Source organism: Oncorhynchus mykiss, chromosome 1 (genome assembly GCF_057628025.1).
Source record: "Oncorhynchus mykiss isolate SJ-2025 chromosome 1, ASM5762802v1, whole genome shotgun sequence".
In the NCBI taxonomy this organism is placed as follows: Eukaryota; Metazoa; Chordata; class Actinopteri; order Salmoniformes; family Salmonidae; genus Oncorhynchus; species Oncorhynchus mykiss.
This window is the reverse complement of record NC_143022.1, coordinates 10,670,393-10,697,209: the sequence shown is the minus strand read 5'-3', so window position 1 is coordinate 10,697,209 and position 26,817 is coordinate 10,670,393. Positions and strand designations below refer to the sequence as shown.

The 26,817-nt window shown below is 41.2% G+C and overlaps 3 protein-coding genes across 4 annotated transcripts in view; 1 reads left to right on the top strand and 2 right to left on the bottom strand.

The window, feature by feature from the left end:
• LOC110532571 (actin-like protein 6A) overlaps positions 1-26,817 on the top strand; it is a 758,238-nt gene that overhangs the window by 683,167 nt on the left and 48,254 nt on the right. The gene's annotated exons all lie outside the window — the stretch shown is intronic.
• LOC149985392 (uncharacterized) lies at positions 6,948-10,902 on the bottom strand. The gene is made up of 3 exons (XM_090182223.1): positions 7,480-10,902; positions 7,223-7,310; positions 6,948-7,093 (listed from the first exon to the last, which is right to left on the bottom strand). Exons 1-3 carry the CDS (start codon positions 10,900-10,902, stop codon positions 6,948-6,950), a joined length of 3,657 nt encoding a protein of 1,218 aa, XP_090038349.1.
• LOC149985391 (uncharacterized) lies at positions 11,013-26,287 on the bottom strand. Its single transcript, XM_090182219.1, has 7 exons — positions 26,147-26,287; positions 20,849-24,430; positions 18,976-19,063; positions 18,741-18,846; positions 18,534-18,642; positions 12,794-12,915; positions 11,013-11,052 (listed from the first exon to the last, which is right to left on the bottom strand). Exons 1-7 carry the CDS (start codon positions 26,285-26,287, stop codon positions 11,013-11,015), a joined length of 4,188 nt encoding a protein of 1,395 aa, XP_090038345.1.

Sequence of the window (26,817 nt, the reverse complement as noted above, 5' to 3'; positions counted from 1 at the left end):
GATAGTACCAAAGAAAACAGAACATACTTCTCAGTTAGGTTTTGAAGGAAGTCCATAAGTGTCAGATGTTCCACATTGTTGAGCTTTCCCTCTTCTGTGGTTTCCATCACTGAGGTTGCTCTGCTCCTGGTACAATTGCTCTGCTCCTGGTAGAAATGTAATTATATTGCAAATAATCAAACTTAATAAACAACAAATATCATACTGAAATAATTATTAACTATTAAAGAGTGGAGGAGCATTGGCAACGTTGGGCCAATTAAACAACTGCAACACAACAGAGATGGTTGTGGTATGTCAACATTGCCAATGATAGCATCACTATAACATTTTATTGGATTAATGTTGTAATATGAAATGACAAGGTCAACTTACCATCTCATTGACAGCTTCAGAGGTCAGGTGGTCATCCACCACACAGACAGGCAGGTCTAGAGACTGGGACAAGGCTCTATGGTCATAAGCAGGAGAGAATGGAAACATTATCAGAGCAGTCCCAATGGCAGAATCTAACCACTGTTTTCATGTCATAGACTCACTTAGTAGTTAATACATGGCCACAAATAATGAGCGGTTCAAATAGATCGGCTGGGGACTTGACCCTACAAATGACTCCATGAATGACGCCTGACCTGCCCCATAACAAGTTCTTTCTTATTAGTCTCTCTCTCTTAATCTCCACACGAATATCTAACTGGACTGAGTGTAAGTGGCTTTACCTGACTGTCTCAGTGTCAGAAACATCATAGTCTTGTTGTTCTATGTCCTCCAGGGACATCTCAGCTACAGCAGACGGGTTAAAGCCCGGGATGATCTCTCAAACTGAAAATAATGACTGTTTATGTGAACTGAACCATTTACAGTGGCTTGCAAAAGTATTCACCCCCCTTGGCATTTTCCCTATTTTGTTGCCTTATAACCTGGAATTAAAATAGATTTTTGCACTGTCAACTGTGGGACCTTAGGTATGTGCCTTTCCAAATCATGTCCAATCAATTGAATTTACCACAGGTGGACTCCAATCATGTTGTAGAAATACCTCAAGGATGATCAAGGGAAACAGGATGCACCTGTGCTCAATTTCGAGTCTCATAGCAAAGGGTTTGAATACTTATGTAAATAAGGCATTTCTGTTTTTTTCGGTTTTAAATTGCAAAAATGTCTAAACTGTTTTTGCTTTGTCATTATGGGATATTGTGTGTAGATTGATGAGGAAAATGTTGTATGTAATCCATTTTAGAATAAGGCTGTAATGTAAAAAATGAAATGTGTAAAAAGTCAAGGGGTCTGAATACTTTCCAAATGCACTGAAGCAGTCTATAAGATATATCTTATTACAGTTTAGGCCTACCTTGTTATTTTATTCCATCTGGCAATATCATATTAATGGATTAAATCTATTTAGTTTGTTTTGTTGCTAGTATTTTTATTAATTGTTTGAAAATACAAGTATTATCTACTTTCTGAAGGACAGCCAAGTTGATAGGCAACATAGAACCTACAGACAATTATGACATCATTGGAACACATGCACGTGTCACAAACACCTTTAGCCCAAAAAAGCAGTGTAGCAGTGCTGCCCAAGCTGGGGGCAATACACTTTTATTAGGCTTTTATTCAGATTCACAAACAATGCTCTACTTGAAGTCAATGAGTAAACATGTAGCAACATGCTGAGCTTTAACGTGTAAGTAGAAGTTGACACTAACCATATGTATATTCCTAAAATGCTTGCCCTAAATACCAGTCTAGAACCCAGGTATGTCTCCTGCTATTTATAGTATCTTTCAAGTACATCTTATTACAGTTTAGGCCTATCTTATTATTTTCTTCCATCTAGCAATATCATTTTAAGGGCAAATACACACACGTGTTGTAGGCCAATGAACTCCATAGTTTTAGTTATAGTCGTAGTTTTTCCAGGACAGCTACACCACCCGATGTTACAGGAAGGCCATAAAGATCATCAAGGACAACAACCACCCGAGCCACTGCCTGTTCACCCCGCTATCATCCAGAAGGCGAGGTCAGTACAGGTGCATCAAAGCAGGGACCGAGTGACTGAAAAACAGCTTCTATCTCAAGGCCATCAGACTGTTAAACAGCCACCACTAACATTGAGTGGCTGCTGCCAACACACTGACACTGACACTGACTCAACTCCAGCCACTTTAATAATGGGAATTGATGGGAAATGATGTAAAATATATCACTAGCCACTTTAAACAATGCTACCTAATATAATGTTTACATACCCTACATTATTCATCTCATATGTATACGTATATACTGTACTCTATATCATCTACTGCATCCTTATGTAATACATGTATCACTAGCCAGTTTAACTATGCCACTTTGTTTACATACTCATCTCATATGTATATACTGTACTCGATACCATCTACTGTATCTTGCCTATGCTGCTCTGTACCATCACTCATTCATATATCTTTATGTACATATTCTTTATCCCCTTACACTGTGTATAAGACAGTAGTTTTGGAATTGTTAGTTAGATTACTTGTTGGTTATTACTGCATTGTCGGAACTAGAAGCACAAGCATTTCGCTACACTCGCATTAACATCTGCTAACCAAGTGTATGTGACAAATAAAATTTGATTTGATTTGATTAGATTTTAATCAGAGTTTATAATAAGGAAGGGGAATTCTGTAACAGTTTATGACATCAAAGGTATGGCAGCTATGGAGCATCATTTTCAAAACAATGTCCAAAGCGGGAAATCATTGGATGTGATTCATTCGATTCTATGCAATTTCATCTTTGAGGACTGACATGGAAGCAACCATTACACAACCCTGAACTCAATAACCCCACCCCAGTTTCAGAAGAGATATCAAACCATATCTTGTCATTCTGTATTACATCCACTGTGCCTGGACAGTGATGGATGGCTATATGGAGCATCCTTGTCCATCATGTTCAGTGTGTTAGTGCTCTCACCACAGCGAGGCAGCAGAGTACCAGTTGAGGTAGGTGCAGGCAGAGCGTAGTAATTAAAGGCAGTGGTAGCCTATCCATCCCCATATCAACACCTGCAGCATCTCATGACACGCGCTCACACTCCCCCATTTACCACAACTTCCAAACTAACTGGACTTAAAACAATGTGTAACTTCGTGGCCATTCCAAGTCAGGATCACACCTAATACCAAATAGCTAAAGAGGATAAACCACAAATAAATGCATGTTTCCTAAAACAATGTGTAACTTCGTGGCCATTCCAAGTCAGGATCACACCTAATACCAAATAGCTAAAGAGGATAAACCACAAATAAATTCATGTTTTGTAGGGGGGAGTTGACGATTATGTGGTGGTTGTTTCACTATCGATGATGAAATTGCATTAAATCAAAAGAGTCAGACCCAATGATTTACTGTTCGTAAGGACAGAGTGACTAGTAATATTGAACATTATGTCGAAATGTAGCTAGGGGAGTTCAAGATCCAAGATCACATTTTCTTTCTATGGATTAGCCCATCTGTCAAGTGTTGGTTGTCCAGTAAAAAACTCAAACTTCGATTTAAGATTATCAATCAGATTCTGTTATCAATGTGAATCTGTGAACAGTCTTGTGAATCTTTACTAGAGTCCCCATTAGCTAACGCTATAACGTTAGCTAATATTCCTGTGGTCCAACACCAATTGATAAGACATTACAAACAATTACAAATGAAGACTTTACAAACATTTAACAAGTAGACAATACAGACAATTAAAATACCTGACATTCAACATTCAGTTGATGCTTTGTAGGTGATGCAATAGCTGTAAACTATAGAGCTCGTGGCCAAGGTGAGTTAAGTGGCTAGAGTGGTTTCCTGTATGCCCATGCTGCACATAGCCCACCCCAATGCACTAGTTAGCCTAGTAAACAAGCCTATACACCGCGGGTAAATTGCCACTATTCACTGTTACAGTGGTCAGAGATCACAGCCAGAAGCCTACCACCACCAACGGGCTACAACTGTTCAGTATTGTTGTCTAATTTATGGACATCGTCTATGTGACTTTTTTTTAAATTATCAAGTAGGCCCAACACAGTTTCAGAAGATGTAGGTACATTTGACCAATATTCATGTATCCATTTTTCAGTTAGCATGGTCATGTTTCCTTTCACGTGAGAAATATTAACCAAAGCATCATTTTCCCTTGCTTATCTCCTTCAAAATACTGCAAGCTACAGAGCTATATAAATAATGACTGTATTGGCATGAGTCCATACCTTATTATTGACTTCAATTGGAGGTGCAATTCACTCCTTTTGACGAGTAGGCTTGGTCCTCATTTCCAGAGCAAATGTGCAACAGTTCTACACACACATATTTAACTGTCTGTTTTCATTACATCATCAGCTACCTTTGTTACATCACAAAGCCAGCTGGCTAAATCTGGCACATTTACAGAAATACAGTAGATTGTCCCTGTCAAATACATTTGATAAAAAATAAATGTCCAAAACAAACAGTGGTGGAAAAAGTCCTCAGTCAATCAGTTGTAAACAGTATGACTCAAGTAAATGTGAAAGTTGCCCAGTAAAATACTACTTGGGAAGTATTTGGTTTGAAATATTCTCAAGTATCAAAAGTAAAAATAATTTTTAAAATTAAGCAAAGCAGACAACACAATTGTATTGCTTTTTTTGAATGTAAGAATAGCCAGGGGCACACTCCAACACTTAGACATAATTTATAAACTAAGCATTTGTGTTTATTGAGTCTGCCAGATCAGAGGTAGGGGATGTTCTCTTGATAAGTGTGTGAATTGGACCATTTTCCTGTCATACAAAGCATTCAAAATGTACTTTTGGGTATCAGGGAAAGTGGATGGAGTCAAAAGTACATTTTTGTCCTTTATGAATGTACTGAAGTTGTCAAAACTATAAATAGTTAAAGTACAGATACCCCCAAAAATATTTAAATAATTTTGACTTAAGTACTTTGCACCACTGAAAACAAACCTTTTCTAATGTCTCTATATCACTGGCTTGCAGGGTTTTCACCATTGACACTTCATGTAATGGTATCGAAGTTCAAGATCCATCTTGGCTTAATGTAGGTAACAAGTATTGAAGATGTATAACTTAAACTTTTGTTAGTCAACGTTCACGTTCGTAATGATAGTTTATTACACTTGTCTGAGCAGTCAAACTGGTATGAAAAATATCCCATTCATAATAGAAAAGACAATGTTCAGAATACCTGGAGTGACAATTGATGGAAAGGGTTTACAGCATTACAAAAGTTTGATTAAAAACGGAATATTTATTCACCCACAATTTATTCTTGGCGCACTCTTTCAACTTGAAAATTAAGTTATGTTCAAGGATATTTAGATTTTTGTGGCTTAAAAATAGAGTACAAACTCAGTCTGTACATCACTTTAATATTAATAACCAATGTCAAGGCATCATGATACAGAGAAATACATACAAATGCTACAGTCTACCAACATCAAATAAATGCTGATGACAGACATATTTATGCAAAAAACAGGGGGTAAATTAATTTAGATACAGTCACAAGCTCCAATCTGAATGGCAGCAGGGAGAATATGATGTGGACACCAAGGAACTTAATTCTCAATCCGCTCCACTACAGCCCTGTTGATGTGAATGGGGGAGTGTTCTGCCCTCCTTTTCCTGTAGTCCACGATCATCTCCTTTGTTTTGCTCATGTTGAGGGAGAGGTTGTTGTTCTGGCACCACACTGCCAGGTCTCTGACCTCCTCCCTATAGGCTGTCTCATCATTGTCGGTGATCAGGCCCACCCCTGCTGTGTCGTCAGCAAACTGAATGATGGTGTTGGAGTCATGCTGGCCATGCAGGAGGGGACTATGCACACACCCCTGAGGGGCCCCCATGTTGAGGATCAGTGTGGCAGATGTGGTGTTGCCTACCTTTACCACCTGGGGGAGGCCCTTCAGGAAGTCCAGGATCCAGTTGCAGAGGGAGGTGTTCAGTTCCAGGGTCCTTAGCTTAGTGATGAGCTTTGTGGGCACTGTGGTGTTGAATGCTGAGCTGTAGTCAATGAACAGCATTCTCACATAGGTGTTCCTTTTGACCAGGTGGAAAAGGGCAGTATAGATCACGATTGATATTGCATCATCTGTGAAGATGTTGGGGCGGTATGCAAATTGAAGTGGATATATAGGGTTTCTGGGATGATGGTGTTGATGTGAGCCTTGACCAGCCTTTCAAAGGCTATGGGGTAATAGTCATTTAGGCAGGTTACCTTCACTTTCTTGGGCACAGGGACTAGTTGGTCCGCGCATGCTCGGAGCACACGTCCTGGTACAAAAATAATATATATATATATATATATATATATATATATATATATATATAAACAAACATAAGGTTCTGCAGGCTCCACATCATACCTAAGTATGATCCCCAATCAGAGACAATGATAGACAGCTGCCTCTGATTGGGAACCATACCAGGCCAAACAAAGAAATAGATGACCTAGATTGCCCACCCGTCTCTATATCACTGGCTTATCATCACCTAGATTGCCCACCCTAGTCACACCCTGACCTAACCAAATAGAGAATTAAAAAGATCTCTACGGTCAGGGCGTGACACTTTGCCTGTTTGATGGTTAGTCTGAGGGCATAGCAGGATTTCATATAAGTGTCTGGATTAGTGTCCCGCTCCTTGAAAGAAGCAGCTCTAGCCTTTAGCGCGGTGTGGATGTTGCCTGTAATCCATGGCTTCTGTCGGGGATATGTACATACGGTCACTGTGGGCACGACGTTGTCGATCCACTTATTGATGTAGCCTGTTATCACAGTCTGTGCTAGCAAAACATGGTATACTCCCCAATGCATGTGGATGAATCGCAGAACATATTACAGTCTGTGCTAGCAAAACAGTCAACATATGACAACAAATGAATGCAATCTCATTTAATGAGGACAATTATCTTGGGTTGGAGAAGCTTCTAGTGATGGCTCTATACATTCTGGTGAAAAGGGAGGGTTTGCGACTCTTCTCTTCAGGTGGGAAGGAATATGCGATGTCATTTCCCTCTGGAGCAAAGGAGCCATGATAATTTTTCCTCGACTCTGCAAAGAAAGACCATCCAGTATGTCATGGGTAACAATTCAGAGCAGAGTGCAATGTCTTTCCAAATGAATTAGTTGAACGCTAAAGTAATAATATCTTAGTCTTGAATGAGCAGCAGCAGGGCTTACCTGTAAAGTACACAGTAGGGGAAGTGTTCTGAGGCTGGTACTCCATAGACTTTTGAGGACAGTGGTTCTTTCTAACTTTCTTGGAACCCTGTTTGGTGGGAAAAGGCACATTAAAACAAACTGTTATATATCTTAAAGTACAGTATATCAACTGGAAAAAGGCAATACAATGCTAAAATACTGAATTATATAAACAAATAATATCTCATACTATCAAAAGCAGTGTTATTCATGAAAAATCTGTACTTGTACTATACCTTTATGTTAAAGCATATCTTGCTGAACATGGTTTTCTTGCTTTTCTTGGACTTGAAGATGGGGATCTGCTCTCCAGTACTGCTGGTGCTATCCCTTACCAAATCCAACATCCCTTCTACAATGTCACTGGTGGCCATGCTGGTACTGGACTCAAAAGAACATTTGGCATTGGCTTTGGTGATCATTTGATGACTTGAGCCAACTGATAAGGCATCCATCATTTTGTTGACCATGACCTTCGTGAGCTGATTCATTGTGTCACTATCCTCTGGCTTGCTCAGATTGAGCTGGATAGGAAAGACCATGCAAGTAGAGGTGCTTGGTTCATTCTGGACTGAAACATCAATGTTGATATTTTCATACTCATCTAACCACTGTTTTAGGAAGCCCTTCACTGTCTCTTCAGCAAATATCTGGAGAAGCTGAGAGGAGAGCTTCCTGGATATGGCACATTGTTCCTTTCCCCATTTCAGCCTTGAAAGAATGGAGTCTGAAGCACTTCTGGCTGCTGCCAATGTTAAGACCTGTGGAGTGCTGTGGCTGTCCTGAAGGGCTATCACTTTATCCACAAATTCATGACTGAAAATGTGGATGGTCCCAGTGGAAATGATTTTTCTCAATTTCCTAACAGCAGATCTGAGGTTGTCAGGATGAGAAGCACCCTGTCCATCTTCCTGTGTGTTCTCAACACTTTCCACCATTTCGTCCACTACCACCCCAGCAGCTTGCCTGACTTTGTCCACAAAGGATGGGGGAAGTAAGTTCTCTGTGTGAAACAAGTCCTGAATGATCATGTTTCTTACAATGGGAAAGTCACTCTGAGCAGATAATTCAGTGGGGATGGGAGTACCGGGCAAGGTGAAGTCCCATTCTGACTGCTTTGATTTTGAAGTAGGTGTTAGAGAGATGGAGGAGCGTGAAGAAGAGGTATTTCTTGTATTTTGGCTGTCAGCACTCCTACAACGGATCGTGCCAATATCCTCCAGGATGGATCCTGAGAGCTTAGTGGTTTTAGGTAGTAATTTGTGCGGAATGTCCACACAGGCATCGTTTCCACCAGGTGTAACACTGCTCTGGTTGACCTCAAGATGGCAGAGACTTGCTCTTTGTGAAGCAGGACTGCTTTGATATGTAAATATTTGGATTGAACCAAGTGTTGTGTCTGACATTTGAATATATTTTCTGAGAAACTCCGTAATCTTACTTTGCAGACTGTAGTAGATGTTACGAGCAACAGACCAGATTATTTTCTCAGAAACCTGTCCAGTGGTGAGCAGGGAGGTTCCAGATACCATGTCAGATGATTGGGTGGTCTGGGTGAGCTCCTGCAGATCTTTCACTATGGTTTGTATAATATCACTAGATGTAGATACAGACTGGAGGTACTTATCTGTTGTACCTTCCTCCACAATGTTAAAGGATCTAGAGAGGACCTCACTCACTCCTTTCTCAGCTTTGGTTTGGAACTCATGACTAGAAAGTTTTTGGAGGCTCTTTGTTGGAAGACTGTGGGAAGATGCAATGCCTTTGGAGGCAGCCGTGCTGCAATCTAGACTTACTGGAGAGGTTCGCTCAGGAGAACCTTGGAGACGTTCAAACATGTCTTCACATGGTGTTGGGGACCTTGACAAGGAGATGTCCTTCAGCTGAGACAGAACACCACCTACCAATATGTTGACCTCAAGGGACATATCAGATATTTTCTTTCCTACTGTGGAGAAGCAAGGTGCATTTGATGTCTGATCCTCGCATGAGGTCAAGATTGTTGAAATGACCTGTTTGGTACTATTGTTCATTAGACCCTCGTCTGTTTCAGTCCAGAGAAGTTTTGAACTCTCGCTGACACCCATGTGTAGAGTCACTTCCTGGTTCAAACTGGGCAAGTGAGGCACACTCTTACTAGCTTGCGTCAAGTTCTGGCTTGCCAAACCAAGGTACTCCTTAGTCCCAAGATGTCCAGAGTCCTCTGTGGGTGTACGGCTAGACAGTCTTCTCTGCACGTCTGACCTCCGCCGGTGAATGTTGAAGCCCTTTAATGTCTTCTTAATATTTTTATATAAACTAGTAGTAGCAGACCAGATCCTGCTCTTTCGCTTTTGTGCATTTTCCTGGAGGTCAGGTTCTCTCTCCTCTACTTCTGCAGGTTGCACCAAGCTCTGCAGGTCTTCCACAAATGTGTCAATGATGCCAAAGGCAGCAGAATCCGCACAAATATCCTTTGACAAGGTTCTCTGGTTTTGAACGGAACAAGACCTGGATGCTACAGAATAAGCAGGCTGTGCACTAGTTAAGCTACTGTTGGACTTTTTAACTAGGAACTCACTCACTGCTTGAGTGGTGTCTCTCTTGAATTCCTCACTTGAGAGTTTTTTCATGCAATCTAACAGACTGGTCAAAGAAGCTGTGGCCTTACTTCTGCTGTCCTCAATTTGACAGGGGAACTCATATACTATTGGTGATGAGGCCCTGGAATGGGAGATATCCCCAAGCTGAGCCAGAACGCCCTCTACAAATTGTTGTCTCTCAATAGAGAAGTCTGATCCTTTTTCTCCAACAGTGTACAGGGGGTCCTCCTTTGACATCTCAGTCTTGTACAAGACCAGAAGCTCTGAGATGACTTCTTTGGTGCAAGTTGTGATGTTGTCATCAGATGTGACAATGCTCTTTAGGGCAAATCTCTGAAGCTTGCCGAAATAATCTTTCAAGTTGTTTTGGATGCTGTGGTAAATGTGAACAGCAGCAGACCAGGCACTCTTCTGTTGGGGACTCTCTTCAGATTCAGCCAAGGACTTCATATCTGACACGAAAGTCTTAACAACTACTGACGCCGCTGAGCCCACTGGGTAAATTGACTCTGTCTTTACAATGCCAGACAATGTTTGACCTGATACAGCACCTGTTAACTCAGACTGAACGACTGAACTAGGAAAGCTCAAACTACTGACTTTTTTGGCAAGAACTCCACTCACTGCTTGTATTGCTGATGTTTGAAACTCCCGGCTGGAGAGTTTTTGGATGCTCTTAGATGTGAGCGTGCAGGAGGAACCAGATTCACCAATATTGTAGCTGCTCTCGTATTTCCTTATCAGGGCATCAAGATCGTCAATGAAGCCAACATGCGATGCCAAAAACGTGATCTTGTCCTTCAGATCTTTCAGCAAATTCTGTTCGTTCTCGTCAACAAAAGCCACCATTGTGTCAGAGATCATGGTCATGACTTGCCCTGTTAGACTCTTGCTCTCTTGGTCAACTTTTTCAAGTTTAGCAACCAGCTCTCTCACCATGCTCTCAGTCACCATGGTCTGTGAGTCTCCCCTTACCGGTGTCACTTGAGAGGTTTGGCTAGCGGAGGCACTCTTAACGACTACTGATACGGCCGACTTGACATCTTTAATCACTTCTGCCATTACAGCAGGGGTCATCTTCGGAGAGCCTGCACTTCCAGATGGAGAATTGGACATGCATGCAAGTTTGGAGAGAGAACCTTGCAGGCTGTCCTGCACACAGGTGATGAGGGTGTCCTCTGAGACACCTAAGAGGACTTGTAGCGAGTCAGAGTTGGTTGTCTTCTTCTGCACATCAGACAGAGAGGTTCTTGAAAAAAAAAACAGAAATCATCACAGTCAAACAAATAATATGTAATGCTGTGAGGAACGTTGCTCTGGTGGAGGTGTGTCAAACACATCTGCACCATTGAAAATAGTGGGGGAATCGTTGCTTTTGCTCTGGGAAAACACCTTAGTGTGGTGGAGGTGTGTCAACCACATCTAATAATAAAAAATTATAATTTATTCAACTTCTATAGTTCTTTTCATTACAGAAAGATAAAAGAGAAAAGCTTCTGCCGGTTTGGAGAAGGAAAAAAAAGACTAAATTATTCTGTTTTAAAGTCAAATAATATGATAAATTAGAGTACTTTTTTTGTATAAATAATTTGTATTGAAACTGGCTTGTACAGTTGAAGTCGGAAGTTTACATACACTTAGGTTGGAGTCATTAAAAGTCGTTTTTCAACCACTCCACAAATTCCTTGTTAACAAACTCTAGTTTTGGCAAGTCGGTTAGGACATCTACTTTGTGCATGACACAAGTAATTTTTCCAACAATTGTTTACAGACAGATTAGTTAACTTATAAATCACTGTATCTCAATTCCAGTGGGTCAGAAGTTTACATGCACTAAGTTGACTGTGCCTTTAAACAGCTTGGAAAATTCCAGAAAAGGATGTTGTGGCTTTAGAAGCTTATGTTAGGCTAATTGACATCATTTGAGTCTGTGGATGTATTTCAAGGCCAACCTTCAAACTCAGTGCCTCTTCGCTTGACATCATGAGAAAATCAAAAGAAATCAGCCAAGACCACAGAAAAAGAATGGGTTCATCCTTGGGAGCAATTTCCAAATGGCTGAAGGTACCACGTTCATCTGTACAAACAATAGTACGCAAGTATAAACACCATGGGACCACACAGCTGTGGGTGGGTGAGGCTTGCAAGCCAAAGAACACCATCCCAACCGTGAAGCACGGGGGTAGCAGAATCATGTTGTGGGGGTGCTTTGCTGCAGGAGGGTCTAGTGCACTTCACAAAATAGATAGCATCATGAGGATGGACAATTATGTGGATATATTGAAGCAACATCTCAAGACTTCAGTCAGGAAGTTAAAGCTTGGTCGCAAATGGGTCTTCCAAATGGACATGACCCCAAGCATACTTCCAAAGTTGTGGCAAAATGACTTAAGAACAACAAAGTCAAGGTATTGGAGTGGCCATCACAAAGCCCTGACCTCAATCCTATAGAACATTTGTGGGCAGAACTGAAAAAGCTTGTGCGAGCAAGGAGGCCTACAAACCTGACTCAGTCATACCAGCTCTGTCAGGAGGAATGGGCCAAAATTCTCCCAATTTATTGTGGGAAGCTTGTGGAAGGCTACCCAAAACATTTGACCCAAGTTAAACAATTTAAAGGCAATGCTACCAAATACTATTTGAGTGTATGTAAACTTCTGACCCACTGGGAATGTGAAGAAAGAAATAAAAGCTGAAATAAATGATTATTTCTTCTTCTATTATTCTGACATTTCACATTCTTAAAATAAAGTGGTGATCCTAACTGACCTAAAACAGGGATTAAATGTCAGGAATTGTGAAAAACTGAGTTTAAATGTACTTGGCTAAGGTGTATGTAAACTCCGAATTCAACTTTATATGGCCATATCTATCCTCTAAAAAAAATGTGAAATTGCTATAAACATCAAATACTGTTTAAGGACAATCATAAATAAAAGGCAGTATTGAAGAATGGTTACAGACATACCTCATGGCTGGCTTGGGCAATGGTTTTGGGCAGTAGCTTCCACTGCCCAGACTGCCCATCTCCTTAGTCAGGTAAATCTCCTTGAACTTAAGTTGTTGTGATTCCTGCTCTTCTTCCTCTTCCTGATCCATACAGTTGGAGGAAGGGTAGGGAGTCGGGATGCGAAAGCTATTGTAAGACTTTCGACTGCCTGGCCTCTTAGGTACACCAGCCTCAGTAAATCTCACGCGGGACTTGGTGTTAACCTTATTGTCTAACAGACTGGTGAGTGACGCTGTGAGAGATTTCTGTGGCAATGGAGAGGAGGCAGCATCTTGGATGCCCAGTAGTTCGTAAAGACCTGGGATGATGATCTGCATCAGCTTGTCCGATAAAAACTGGACAATCCTCAGACACAAGCCGGCAAGCTGTTGTTTTGTCAGCTGTATTCCAGAAACAGAAGAAGTGTTTTAAAATGTTGCATAGTGCGTCTTTCAAAAGCTTATGAACAAGGCTAAACATTCAGTGATCATTGTATTCTAAATAAGCTTTCAGATCTTACCGGGTCAGAAATGCCATTACGAATCCTACTCCATTGCCTGAAAATTATTCATATGAATTATTCATATTAATAGTATTAATATTGTCAGAAATGTCGGTCAGTAGAGTCATCAGATTAAACAGTATTTTACACATGCTTTGTAGCAATTGTTTTGACAACATTGTGGTGTGATGTAACTTTTTCTGCAATGGAAATGTAGTTGATGAATCTGCTTTCATACAATCCTTTACAGGTTTGATAGTAGTACTGTACCAAAGAAAATAGAACATACTCCTCAGTTAGGTTCTGCAGGAAGTTGATAATCAGTGAAAAAGACTCAAGATTTTTCGCACTGTTGAGGCTCTCTTCTTCTGTGGTTTCCACAGTGCTGCTTTGCTTCTGGTAGAAATCAACATTATGAGTCTCAAATAATGGCACCAACAGAGTCAAACTTAACATATACAACAAATATCATACTGAAAGAACTTATGAACCGTTAGAGAGTGGAGGAGCATTGGCAACATTGGATAAATTTAAACAACTGAAACACAACAGAGATGGTTGTGGTACGTCAACATTGCCAATGATAGCATCACTATAACATTTTATTGGATTAATGTTGTAATATGAAATGACAAGGTCAACTTACCATCTCATTGACAGCTTCAGAGGTCAGGTGGTCATCCATCACACAGACAGGCAGGTCTAGAGACTGGGACAAGGCTCTATGGTCATAACCAGGAGAGAATGGAAACATCAGAGCAGTCCCAATGGCAGAATCTAACCACTGTCTTCATGTCAAAGACTTGACCCTACAAATGACTCAATGAATGACGCCTGACCTGCCCATAACAAGTTCTTTCTTATTAGTCTGTCTCTCTTAATCTCCACACAAATATCTAACTGGACAGAGTGTAAGTGGCCTTACCTGACTCTCTCAGTGTCAGAAACATCATAGTCTTGTTGTTCTATGTCCTCCAGGGACATCTCAGCTACAGCAGACGGGGCAAAGCCCGGGATGATCTCTCAAACTGAAAATAATGACTGTTTATGTGAACTGAACCATTTACAGTGGCTTGCGAAAGTATTCACCCCCCTTGGCATTTTCCCTATTTTGTTGCCTTATAACCTGGAATTAAAATAGATTTTTGCACTGTCAACTGTGGGACTTTAGGTGTGTGCCTTTCCAAATCATGTCCAATCAATTGAATTTACCACAGGTGGACTCCAATCATGTTGTAGAAATACCTCAAGGATGATCAAGGGAAACAGGATGCACCGGTGCTCAATTTCGAGTCTCATAGCAAAGGGTTTGAATACTTATGTAAATAAGGTATTTCTGTTTTTTTCCATTTTAAATTGCAAAAATGTCTAAAAAACAGTTTTTGCTTTGTCATTATAGGATATTGTGTGTAGATTGATGAGGAAAATGTTGTATGTAATCCATTTTAGAATAAGGCTGTAATGTAAAAAATGAAATGTGTAAAAAGTCAAGGGGTCTGAATACTTTCCAAATGCACTGAAGCAGTCTATAAGATATATCTTATTACAGTTTAGGCCTACCTTGTTATTTTATTCCATCTGGCAATATCATATTAATGGATTAAATCTATTTAGTTTGTTTTGTTGCTAGTATTTTTATTAATTGTTTGAAAATACAAGTATTATCTACTTTCTGAAGGACAGCCAAGTTGATAGGCAACATAGAACCTACAGACAATTATGACATCATTGGAACACATGCACGTGTCACAAACACCTTTAGCCCAAAAAAGCAGTGTAGCAGTGCTGCCCAAGCTGGGGGCAATACACTTTTATTAGGCTTTTATTCAGATTCACAAACAATGCTCTACTTGAAGTCAATGAGTAAACATGTAGCAACATGGCTGAGCTTTAACGTGTAAGTAGAAGTTGACACTAACCATATGTATAATCCTAAAATGCTTGCCCTAAATACCAGTCTACAACCCAGGTATGTCTCCTGCTATTTATAGTATCTTTCAAGTACATCTTATTACAGTTTAGGCCTATCTAGCAATATAATTTTAATTAAGGGCAAATACACACATGTGTTGTAGGCCAATGAACTCCATAGTTTTAATCAGAGTTTATAATAAGGAAGGGGAATTCTGTAACACTTTATGACATCAAAGGTATGGCAGCTATGGAGAATCATTTTCAAAACAATGTCCAAAGCGGGAAATCATTGGATGTGATTCATTCGATTCTATGCAATTTCATCTTTGAGGACTGACATGGAAGCAACCATTACACAACTCTGAACTCAATAACCCCACCACAGTTTCAGAAGAGATATCAAACCATATCTTGTCATTCTGTATTACATTCTGTATTACATCCATCACAACTGGACAGTGATGGATGGCTATATGGAGCATCCTTGTCCATCATGTTCAGTGTGTTAGTGCTCTCACCACAGCGAAGCAGCAGAGTACCAGTTGAGGTAGGTGCAGGCAGAGCGTAGTAATTAAAGGCAGTGGTAGCCTATCCATCCCCATATCAACACCTGCAGCATCTCATGACACGCGCTCACACTCCCCCATTTACCACAACTTCCAAACTAACTGGACCTAAAACAATGTGTAACTTCGTGGCCATTCCAAGTCAGGATCACACCTAATACAAAGAGCTAGAGGATAAACCACAAATTAATTCATGTTTCCTAAAACAATGTGTAACTTCGTGGCCATTCCAAGTCAGGATCACACCTAATACCAAATAGCTAGAGGATAAACCACAAATAAATTCATGTTTTGTAGGGGGGAGTTGACGATTATGTGGTGGTTGTTTCACTATCGATGATGAAATTGCATTAAATCAAAAGAGTTAGACCCAATGATTTACTGTTCGTAAGGACAGAGTGACTAGTAATATTGAACATTAAGTCGAAATGTAGCTAGGGGAGTTCAAGATCCAAGATCACATTTTCTTTCTATGGATTAGCCCATCAGTCAAGTGTTGGTTGTCCAGTAAAAAACTCAAACTTCGAATTAAGATTATCAATCCGATTCTGTGATCAATGTGAATCTGTGAACAGTCTTGTGAATCTTTACTAGAGTCCCCATTAGCTAACGCTATAACGTTAGCTAATCTTCCTGTGGTCCAACACCAATTGATAAGACATTACAAACAATTACAAATGAAGACTTTACAAACATTTAACAAGTAGACAATACAGACAATTAAAATACCTGACATTCAACATTCAGTTGATGCTTTGTAGGTGATGCAATAGCTGTAAACTATAGAGCTCGTGGCCAAGGTGAGTTAAGTGGCTAGAGTGGTTTCCTGTATGCCCATGCTGCACATAGCCCACCCCAATGCACTAGTTAGCCTAGTAAACAAGCCTATACACCGCGGGTAAATTGCCACTATTCACTGTTACAGTGGTCAGAGATCACAGCCAGAAGCCTACCACCACCAACGGGCTACAACTGTTCAGTATTGTTGTCTAATTTATGGACATCGTCTATGTGACTTTTTTTTTAATTATCAAGTAGGCCCAACACAGTTTCAGAAGATGTAGGTACATTTGACCAATATTCATGTATCCATTTTTCAGTTAGCATGGTCATGTTTCCTTTCACGTGAGAAATATTAACCAAAGCATCATTTTCCCTTGTTTATCTCCTTCAAAATACTGCAAGCAACAGAGCTATATAAATAATGACTGTATTGGCATGAGTCCATACCTTATTATTGACTTCAATTGGAGGTGCAATTCACTCCTTTTGACGAGTAGGCTTGGTCCTCATTTCCAGAGCAAATGTGCAACAGTTCTACACACACATATTTAACTGTCTGTTTTCATTACATCATCAGCTACCTTTGTTACATCACAAAGCCAGCTGGCTAAATCTGGCACATTTACAGAAATACAGTAGATTGTCCCTGTCAAATACATTTGATAAAAAATAAATGTCCAAAACAAACAGTGGTGGAAAAAGTCCTCAATCAGTCAGTTGTAAACAGTATGACTCAAGTAAATGTGAAAGTTGCCCAGTAAAATACTACTTGGGAAGTATTTGGTTTGAAATATTCTCAAGTATCAAAAGCCCTTCAGGAAGTCCAGGGTCCAGTTGCAGAGGGAGGTGTTCAGTTCCAGGGTCCTTAGCTTAGTGATGAGCTTTGTGGGCACTGTGGTGTTGAATGCTGAGCTGTAGTCAATGAACAGCATTCTCACATAGGTGTTCCTTTTGACCAGTTGGGAAAGGGCAGTATAGATCACGATTGATATTGCATCATCTGTGAATCTGTTGGGGCGGTATGCGAATTGAAGTGGATATATAGGGTTTCTGGGATGATGGTGTTGATGTGAGCCTTGACCAGCCTTTCAAAGGCTATGGGGTAATAATCATTTAGGCAGGTTACCTTCACTTTCTTGGGCACAGGGACTATGGTGGTCTGTTTGAAACATGTAGGTATTACAGAGGTTGAAAAAGTCAGTGAAGACACTTGCCAGTTGGTCCGCGCATGCTCGGAGCACACGTCCCTGTAATCCATCTGACCCCTTGTGAATGTTGACATTTTTAAAGGTTTTGCTCTCCTTGGCTACAGAGAGCGTTATCACAGTCGTACCAAACAGCTGATGCTCTGATGCATGCCTCAGTGTTGCTTGCCTTGAAGCGAGCATAAAAGGCACCTAGCCCGTCTGGCAGACTTGTGTCACTGGGCAGCTTGCGGCTGGGTTTCCCTTTGTTGTCCGTAATAGTTTGCAAGCCTTGCCACATCCAACGAGCATCAGAACCGATGTAGTAGGATTCAATCTTAGTCCTGTATTTACGCTTTGTGTTACGCTCGTCGTCGGAATGAGGAGACCAAGATGCAGCGTGTTAAGTGTACATCTTACTTTATTAGATGAACACCAAAAAAACACCAAAATATAAACAAACATAATGTTCTGCAGGCTACACATCATACCTAAGTATGATCCCCAATCAGAGACAACGATAGACAGCTGCCTCTGATTGGGAACCATACCAGTCCAAACAAAGAAATAGATCACCTAGATTGCCCACCCTAGTCACACCCTGACCTAACCAACCACTTTGCCTGTTTGACGGTTAGTCTGAGGGCATAGCAGGATTTCATATAAGTGTCTGGATTAGTGTCCCGCTCCTTGAAAGAAGCAGCTCTAGCCTTTAGCGCGGTGTGGATGTTGCCTGTAATCCATGGCTTCTGTCGGGGATATGTACATACGGTCACTGTGGGCACGACGTTGTCGATCCACTTATTGATGTAGCCTGTGACTGAGGTGGTATACTCCTCAATGCATGTGGATGAATCGCAGAACATATTACAGTCTGTGCTAGCAAAACAGTCAACATATGACAACAAATGAATGCAATCTCATTTAATGAGGAAAATTATCTTGGGTTGGAGAAGCTTCTAGTGATGGCTCTATACATTCTGGTGAAAAGGGAGGGTTTGCGACTCTTCTCTTCAGGTGGGAAGGAATATGCGATGTCATTTCCCTCTGGAGCAAAGGAGCCATGAGAATTTGTCCTCGACTCTGAAAAGAAAGACCATCCAGTATGTCATGGGTAACAATTCAGAGCAGAGTGCAATGTCTTTCCAAATGAATTAGTTGAACGCTAAAGTAATAATATCTTAGTCTTGAATGAGCAGCAGCAGGGCTTACCTGTAAAGTACACAGTAGGGGAAGTGTTCTGAGGCTGGTACTCCATAGACTTTTGAGGACAGTGGTCCTTTCTAACTTTCTTGGAACCCTGTTTGGTGGGAAAAGGCACATTAAAACAAACTGTTATATATCTTAAAGTACAGTATATCAACTGCAAAAAGGCAATACAATGCTAAAATACTGAATTACAGTGCCTTGCGAAAGTATTCGGCCCCCTTGAACTTTGCAACCTTTTGCCACATTTCAGGCTTCAAACATAAAGATATAAAACTGTATTTTTTTGTGAAGAATCAACAACCAGTGGGACACAATCATGAAGTGGATATTTCAAACTTTTTTAACAAATCAAAAACTGAAAAATTGGGCGTGCAAAATTATTCAGCCCCTTTACTTTCAGGGCAGCAAACTCTCTCCAGAAGTTCAGTGAGGATCTCTGAATGATCCAATGTTGACCTAAATGACTAATGATGATAAATACAATCCACCTGTGTGTAATCAAGTCTCCGTATAAATGCACCTGCACTGTGATAGTCTCAGTGGTAGGTCCGTTAAAAGCGCAGAGAGCATCATGAAGAACAAGGAACACACCAGGCAGGTCCGAGATACTGTTGTGAAGAAGTTTAAAGCCGGATTTGGATACAAAAATATTTCCCAAGCTTTAAACATCCCAATGAGCACTGTGCAAGAGATAATATTGAAACGGAAGGAGTATCAGACCACTGCAAATCTACCAAGACCTGGCCGTCCCTCTAAACTTTCAGCTCATACAAGGAGAAGACTGATCAGAGATGCAGCCAAGAGGCCCATGATCACTCTGGATGAACTGCAGAGATCTACAGCTGAGGTGGGAGACTCTGTCCATAGGACAACAATCAGTCGTATATTGCACAAATCTGGCCTTTATGGAAGAGTGGCAAGAAGAAAGCCATTTCTTAAAGATATCCATAAAAAGTGTAATTTAAAGTTTGCCACAAGCCACCTGGGAGACACACCAAACATGTGGAAGAAGGTGCTCTGGTCAGATGAAACCAAAATTGAACTTTTTGGCAACAATGCAAAATGTTATGTTTGGCGTAAAAGCAAGACCACTCATCACCCTGCACACACCATCCCCACTGTCAAACATGGTGGTGGCAGCATCATAGTTTGGGCCTGCTTTTCTTCAGCAGGGACAGGGAAGATGGTTAAAATTGATGGGAAGATGGATGGAGCCAAATACAGGACCATTCTGGAAGAAAACCTGATGGAGTCTGCAAAAGACCTGAGACTGGGACGGAGATTTGTCTTCCAAGAAGACAATGATCCAAAACATAAAGCAAAATCTACAATGGAATGGTTCAAAAATAAACATATCCAAGTGTTAGAATGGCCAAGTCAAAGTCCAGACCTGAATCCAATCGAGAATCTGTGGAAAGAACTGAAAACTGCTGTTCACAAATGCTCTCCATCCAACCTCACTGAGCTCGAGCTGTTTTGCAAGGAGGAATGGGAAAAAAATTCAGTCTCTCGATGTGCAAAACTGATAGAGACATACCCCAAGCGACTTACAGCTGTAATCGCAGCAAAAGGTGGCGCTACAAAGTATTAACTTAAGGGGGCTGAATAATTTTGCACGACCAATTTTTCAGTTTTTGATTTGTTAAAAAAGTTTGAAATATCCAATAAATGTCGTTCCACTTCATGATTGTGTCCCACTTGTTGTTGATTCTTCACAAAAAAATACAGTTTTATATCTTTATGTTTGAAGCGTGAAATGTGGCAAAAGGTCGCAAAGTTCAAGGGGGCCGAATACTTTCGCAAGGCACTGTATATAAACAAATAATATCTCATACATTCAAAAGCAGTGTTATTCATGAAAAATCTGTACTTATACCTTTATGTTAAAGCATATCTTGCTGAACATGGTTTTCTTGCTTTTCTTGGACTTGAAGATGGGGATCTGCCCTCCAGTACTGCTGATGCTATCCCTTACCAAATCCAACATCCCTTCTACAATGTCACTGGTGGCCATGCTGGTACCCGACTCAAAAGAAAATTTGGCATTGGCTTTGGTGATCATTTGATGACTTGAGCCAACTGATAAGGCATCCATCATTTTGTTGACCATGACCTTCGTGAGCTGATTCATTGTGTCACTATCCTCTGGCTTTCTCTGATTGAGCTGGATAGGAAAGACCATGCAAGTAGAGGTGCTTGGTTCATTCTGGACTGAAACATCAATGTTGATATTTTCATACTCATCTAACCACTGTTTTAGGAAGCCCTTCACTGTCTCTTCGGCAAATATCTGGAGAAGCTGAGAGGAGAGCTTCCTGGATATGGCACGTTGTTCCTTTCCCCATTTCAGCCTTGAAAGAATGGAGTCTGAAGCACTTCTGGCTGCTGCCAATGTTAAGACCTGTGGAGTGCTGTGGCTGTCCTGAAGGGCTATCACTTTATCCACAAATTCATGACTGAAAATGTGGATGGTCCCAGTGGAAATTATTTTTCTCAATTTCCTAACAGCAGATCGGAGGTTGTCAGGATGAGAAGCACCCTGTCCATCTTCCTGTGTGTTCTCAACACTTTCCACCATTTCGTCCACTACCACCCCAGCAGCTTGCCTGACTTTGTCCACAAAGGATGGGGGAAGTAAGTTCTCTGTGTGAAACAAGTCCTGAATGATCAAGTTTCTTAAAATGGGAAAGTCACTCTGAGCAGATAGTTCAGTGGGGATGGGAGTACCGGGCAAGGTGAAGTCCCATTCTGACTGCTTTGATTTTGAAGTAGGTTTTAGAGAGATGGAGGAGCGTGAAGAAGAGGTATTTCTTGTATTTTGGCTGTCAGCACTCCTACAACGGATCGTGCCAATATCCTCCAGCATGGATCCTGAGAGCTTAGTGGTTTTAGGTAGTAATTTGTGCGGAATGTCCACACAGGCATCGTTTCCACCAGGTGTAACACTGCTCTGGTTGACCTCAAGATGGCAGAGACTTGCTCTTTGTGAAGCAGGACCGCTTTGATATGGAAATATTTGGATTGAACCAAGTGTTGTGTCTGACATTTGAAGATCTTTTCTGAGAAACTCCGTAATCTTACTTTGCAGACTGTAGTAGATGTTACGAGCGACAGACCATATTATTTTCTCAGAAACCTGTCCAGTGGTGAGCAGGGAGGTTCCAGATACCATGTCAGATGATTGGGTGGTCTGGGTGAGCTCCTGCAGATCTTTCACTATGGTTTGTATAATATCAGTAGATGTGGTGGATGTAGATACAGACTGGAGGTACTTATCTGTTGTACCTTCCTCCACAATGTTAAATGATCTAGAGAGGACCTCACTCACTCCTTTCTCAGCTTTGGTTTGGAACTCATGACTAGAAAGTTTTTGGAGGCTCTTTGTTGAAAGACTGTGGGAAGATGCAATGCCTTTGGAGGCAGCCGTGCTGCAATCTAGACTTACTGGAGAGGTTCGCTCAGTAGAACCTTGGAGACGTTCAAACATGTCTTCACATGGTGTTGGGGACCTTGACAAGGAGATGTCCTTCAGCTGAGACAGAACATCACCTACCAATATGTTGACCTCAAGGGACATATCAGATATTTTCTTTCCTACTGTGGAGAAGCAAGGTGCATTTGATGTCTGATCCTCGCATGAGGTCAAGATTGTTGAAATGACCTGTTTGGTACTATTGTTCATTAGACCCTCGTCTGTTTCAGTCCAGAGAAGTTTTGAACTCTCGCTGACACCCATGTGTAGAGTCACTTCCTGGTTCAAACTGGGCAAGTGAGGCACACTCTTACTAGCTTGCGTCAAGTTCTGGCTTTCCAAACCAAGGTACTCCTTAGTCACAAGATGTCCAGAGTCCTCTGTGGGTGTATGGCTAGACATTCTTCTCTGCACGTCTGACCTCCGCCGGTGAATGGTGAAGCCCTTTAATGTCTTCTTAATATTTTTATATAAACTAGTAGTAGCAGACCAGATCCTGCTCTTTCGCTTTTGTGCATTTTCCTGGAGGTCAGGTTCTCTCTCCTCTACTTCTGCAGGTTGCGCCAAGCTCTGCAGGTCTTCCACAAATGTGTCAATGATGCCAAAGGCAGCAGAAACTGCACAAATATCCTTTGACAAGGTTCTCTGGTTTTGAACGGAACAAGACCTGGATGCTACAGAATAAGCAGGCTTTGCACTAGTTAAGCTACTGTTGGACTTTTTAACTAGGAACTCACTCACTGCTTGAGTGGTGTCTCTCTTGAATTCCTCACTTGATAGTTGTTTCATGCAATCTAACAGACTGGTCAAAGAAGCTGTGGCCTTACTTCTGCTGTCCTCAATTTGACAGGGGAACTCATATACTATTGGTGATGAGGCCCTGGAATGGGAGATATCCCCAAGCTGAGCCAGAACGCCCTCTACAAATTGTTGTCTCTCAATAGAGAAGTCTGATCCTTTTTCTCCAACAGTGTACAGGGGGTCCTCCTTTGACATCTCAGTCTTGTACAAGACCAGAAGCTCTGAGATGACTTCTTTGGTGCAAGTTGTGATGTTGTCATCAGATGTGACAATGCCCTTTAGGGCAAATCTCTGAAGCTTGCCGAAATAATCTTTCAAGTTGTTTTGGATGCTGTGGTAAATGTGAACAGCAGCAGACCAGGCACTCTTCTGTTGGGGACTCTCTTCAGATTCAGCCAAGGACTTCATATCTGACACGAAAGTCTTAACAACTACTGACGCCGCTGAGCCCACTGGGTAAATTGACTCTGTCTTTACAATGCCAGACAATGTTTGACCTGATACAGCACCTGTTAACTCAGACTGAACGACTGAACTAGGAAAGCTCAAACTACTGACTTTTTTGGCAAGAACTCCACTCACTGCTTGTATTGCTGATGTTTGAAACTCCCGGCTGGAGAGTTTTTGGATGCTCTTAGATGTGAGCGTGCAGGAGGAACCAGATTCACCAATATTGTAGCTGCTCTCGTATTTCCTTATCAGGGCATCAAGATCGTCAATGAAGCCAACATGCGATGCCAAAAACGTGATCTTGTCCTTCAGATCTTTCAGCAAATTCTGTTCGTTCTCGTCAACAAAAGCCACCATTGTGTCAGAGATCATGGTCATGACTTGCCCTGTTAGACTCTTGCTCTCTTGGTCAACTTTTTCAAGTTTAGCAGCCAGCTCTCTCACCATGCTCTCAGTCACCTTGGTCTGTGAGTCTCCCCTTACCGGTGTCACTTGAGAGGTTTGGCTAGCGGAGGCACTCTTAACGACTACTGATACGGCCGACTTGACATCTTTAATCACTTCTGCCATTACAGCAGGGGTCATCTTCGGAGAGCCTGCACTTCCAGATGGAGAATTGGACATGCATGCAAGTTTGGAGAGAGATCCTTGCAGGCTGTCCTGCACACAGGTGATGAGGGTGTCCTCTGAGACACCTAAGAGGACTTGTAGCGAGTCAGAGTTGGTTGTCTTCTTCTGCACATCAGACAGAGAGGTTCTTGAAAAAAAAAACAGAAATCATCACAGTCAAACAAATAATATGTAATGCTGTGAGGAACGTTGCTCTGGTGGAGGTGTGTCAAACACATCTGCACCATTGAAAATAGTGGGGGAATCGTTGCTTTTGCTCTGGGAAAACACCTTAGTGTGGTGGAGGTGTGTCAACCACATCTAATAATAAAAAATAAGAATTTATTCAACTTCTATAGTTCTTTTCATTACAGAAAGATAAAAGAGAAAAGCTTCTGCCGGTTTGGAGAAGAAAAAAAAGACTAAATTATTCTGTTTTAAAGTCAAATAATATGATAAATTAGAGTACTTTTTTTGTATAAGTAATTTGTATTGAAACTGGCTTGTACAGTTGAAGTCGGAAGTTTACATACACTTAGGTTGAAGTCATTAAAAGTCGTTTTTCAACCACTCCACAAATTCCTTGTTAACAAACTCTAGTTTTGGCAAGTCGGTTAGGACATCTACTTCGTGCATGACACAAGTAATTTTTCCAACAATTGTTTACAGACAGATTAGTTAACTTATAAATCACTGTATCTCAATTCCAGTGGGTCAGAAGTTTACATGCACTAAGTTGACTGTGCCTTTAAACAGCTTGGAAAATTCTTTAGAAGCTTATGTTAGGCTAATTGACATCATTTGAGTCTGTGGATGTATTTCAAGGCCAACCTTCAAACTCAGTGCCTCTTCGCTTGACATCATGAGAAAATCAAAAGAAATCAGCCAAGACCACAGAAAAAGAATTGGTTCATCCTTGGGAGCAATTTCCAAATGGCTGAAGGTACCACGTTCATCTGTACAAACAATAGTACGCAAGTATAAACACCATGGGACCACACAGCCGTGGGTGGGTGAGGCTTGCAAGCCAAAGAACACCATCCCAACCGTGAAGCACGGGGGTAGCAGAATCATGTTGTGGGGGTGCTTTGCTGCAGGAGGGTCTAGTGCACTTCACAAAATAGATAGCATCATGAGGATGGACAATTATGTGGATATATTGAAGCAACATCTCAAGACTTCAGTCAGGAAGTTAAAGCTTGGTCGCAAATGGGTCTTCCAAATGGACATGACCCCAAGCATACTTCCAAAGTTGTGGCAAAATGACTTAAGAACAACAAAGTCAAGGTATTGGAGTGGCAATCACAAAGCCCTGACCTCAATCCTATAGAACATTTGTGGGCAGAACTGAAAAAGCTTGTGCGAGCAAGGAGGCCTACAAACCTGACTCAGTCATACCAGCTCTGTCAGGAGGAATGGGCCAAAATTCTCCCAACTTATTGTGGGAAGCTTGTGGAAGGCTACCCAAAACATTTGACCCAAGTTAAACAATTTAAAGGCAATGCTACCAAATACTATTTGAGTGTATGTAAACTTCTGACCCACTGGGAATGTGAAGAAAGAAATAAAAGCTGAAATAAATGATTCTTTCTTCTTCTATTATTCTGACATTTCACATTCTTAAAATAAAGTGGTGATCCTAACTGACCTAAAACAGGGATTAAATGTCAGGAATTGTGAAAAACTGAGTTTAAATGTACTTGGCTAAGGTGTATGTAAACTCAGAATTCAACTTTATATGGCCATATCTATACTCTAAAAAAAAGGGAAATTGCTATAAACATCAAATACTGTTTAAGGACAATCATAAATAAAAGGCAGTATTGAAGAATGGTTACAGACATACCTGATGGCTGGCTTGGGCAATGGTTTTGGGCAGTAGCCCAGACTGCCCCTGCCCAGACTGCCCATCTCCTTAGTCAGGTAAATCTCCTTGAACTTAAGTTGTTGTGATTCCTGCTCTTCTGCCTCTTCCTGATCCATACAGTTGGAGGAAGGGTAGGGAGTCGGGATGCGAAAGCTATTGTAAGACTTTCGACTGCCTGGCCTCTTAGGTACACCAGCCTCAGTAAATCTCACGCGGGACTTGGTGTTAACCTTATCGTCTAACAGACTGGTGAGTGACGCTGTGAGAGATCTCTGTGACAATGGAGAGGAGGCAGCATCTTGGATGCCCAGTAGTTCGTAAAGACCTGGGATGATGATCTGCATCAGCTTGTCCGATAAAAACTGGACAATCCTCAGACACAAGCCGGCAAGCTGTTGTTTTGTCAGCTGTATTCCAGAAACAGAAGAAGTGTTTTAAAATGTTGCATAGTGCGTCTTTCAAAAGCTTATGAACAAGGCTAAACATTCAGTGATCATTGTATTCTAAATAAGCTTTCAGATCTTACCGGGTCAGAAATGCCATTACGAATCCTACTGCATTGCCTGAAAATTATTAATATGAATCATTCATATTAATAGTATTAATATTGTCAGAAATGTCGGTCAGTAGAGTCATCAGATTAAAC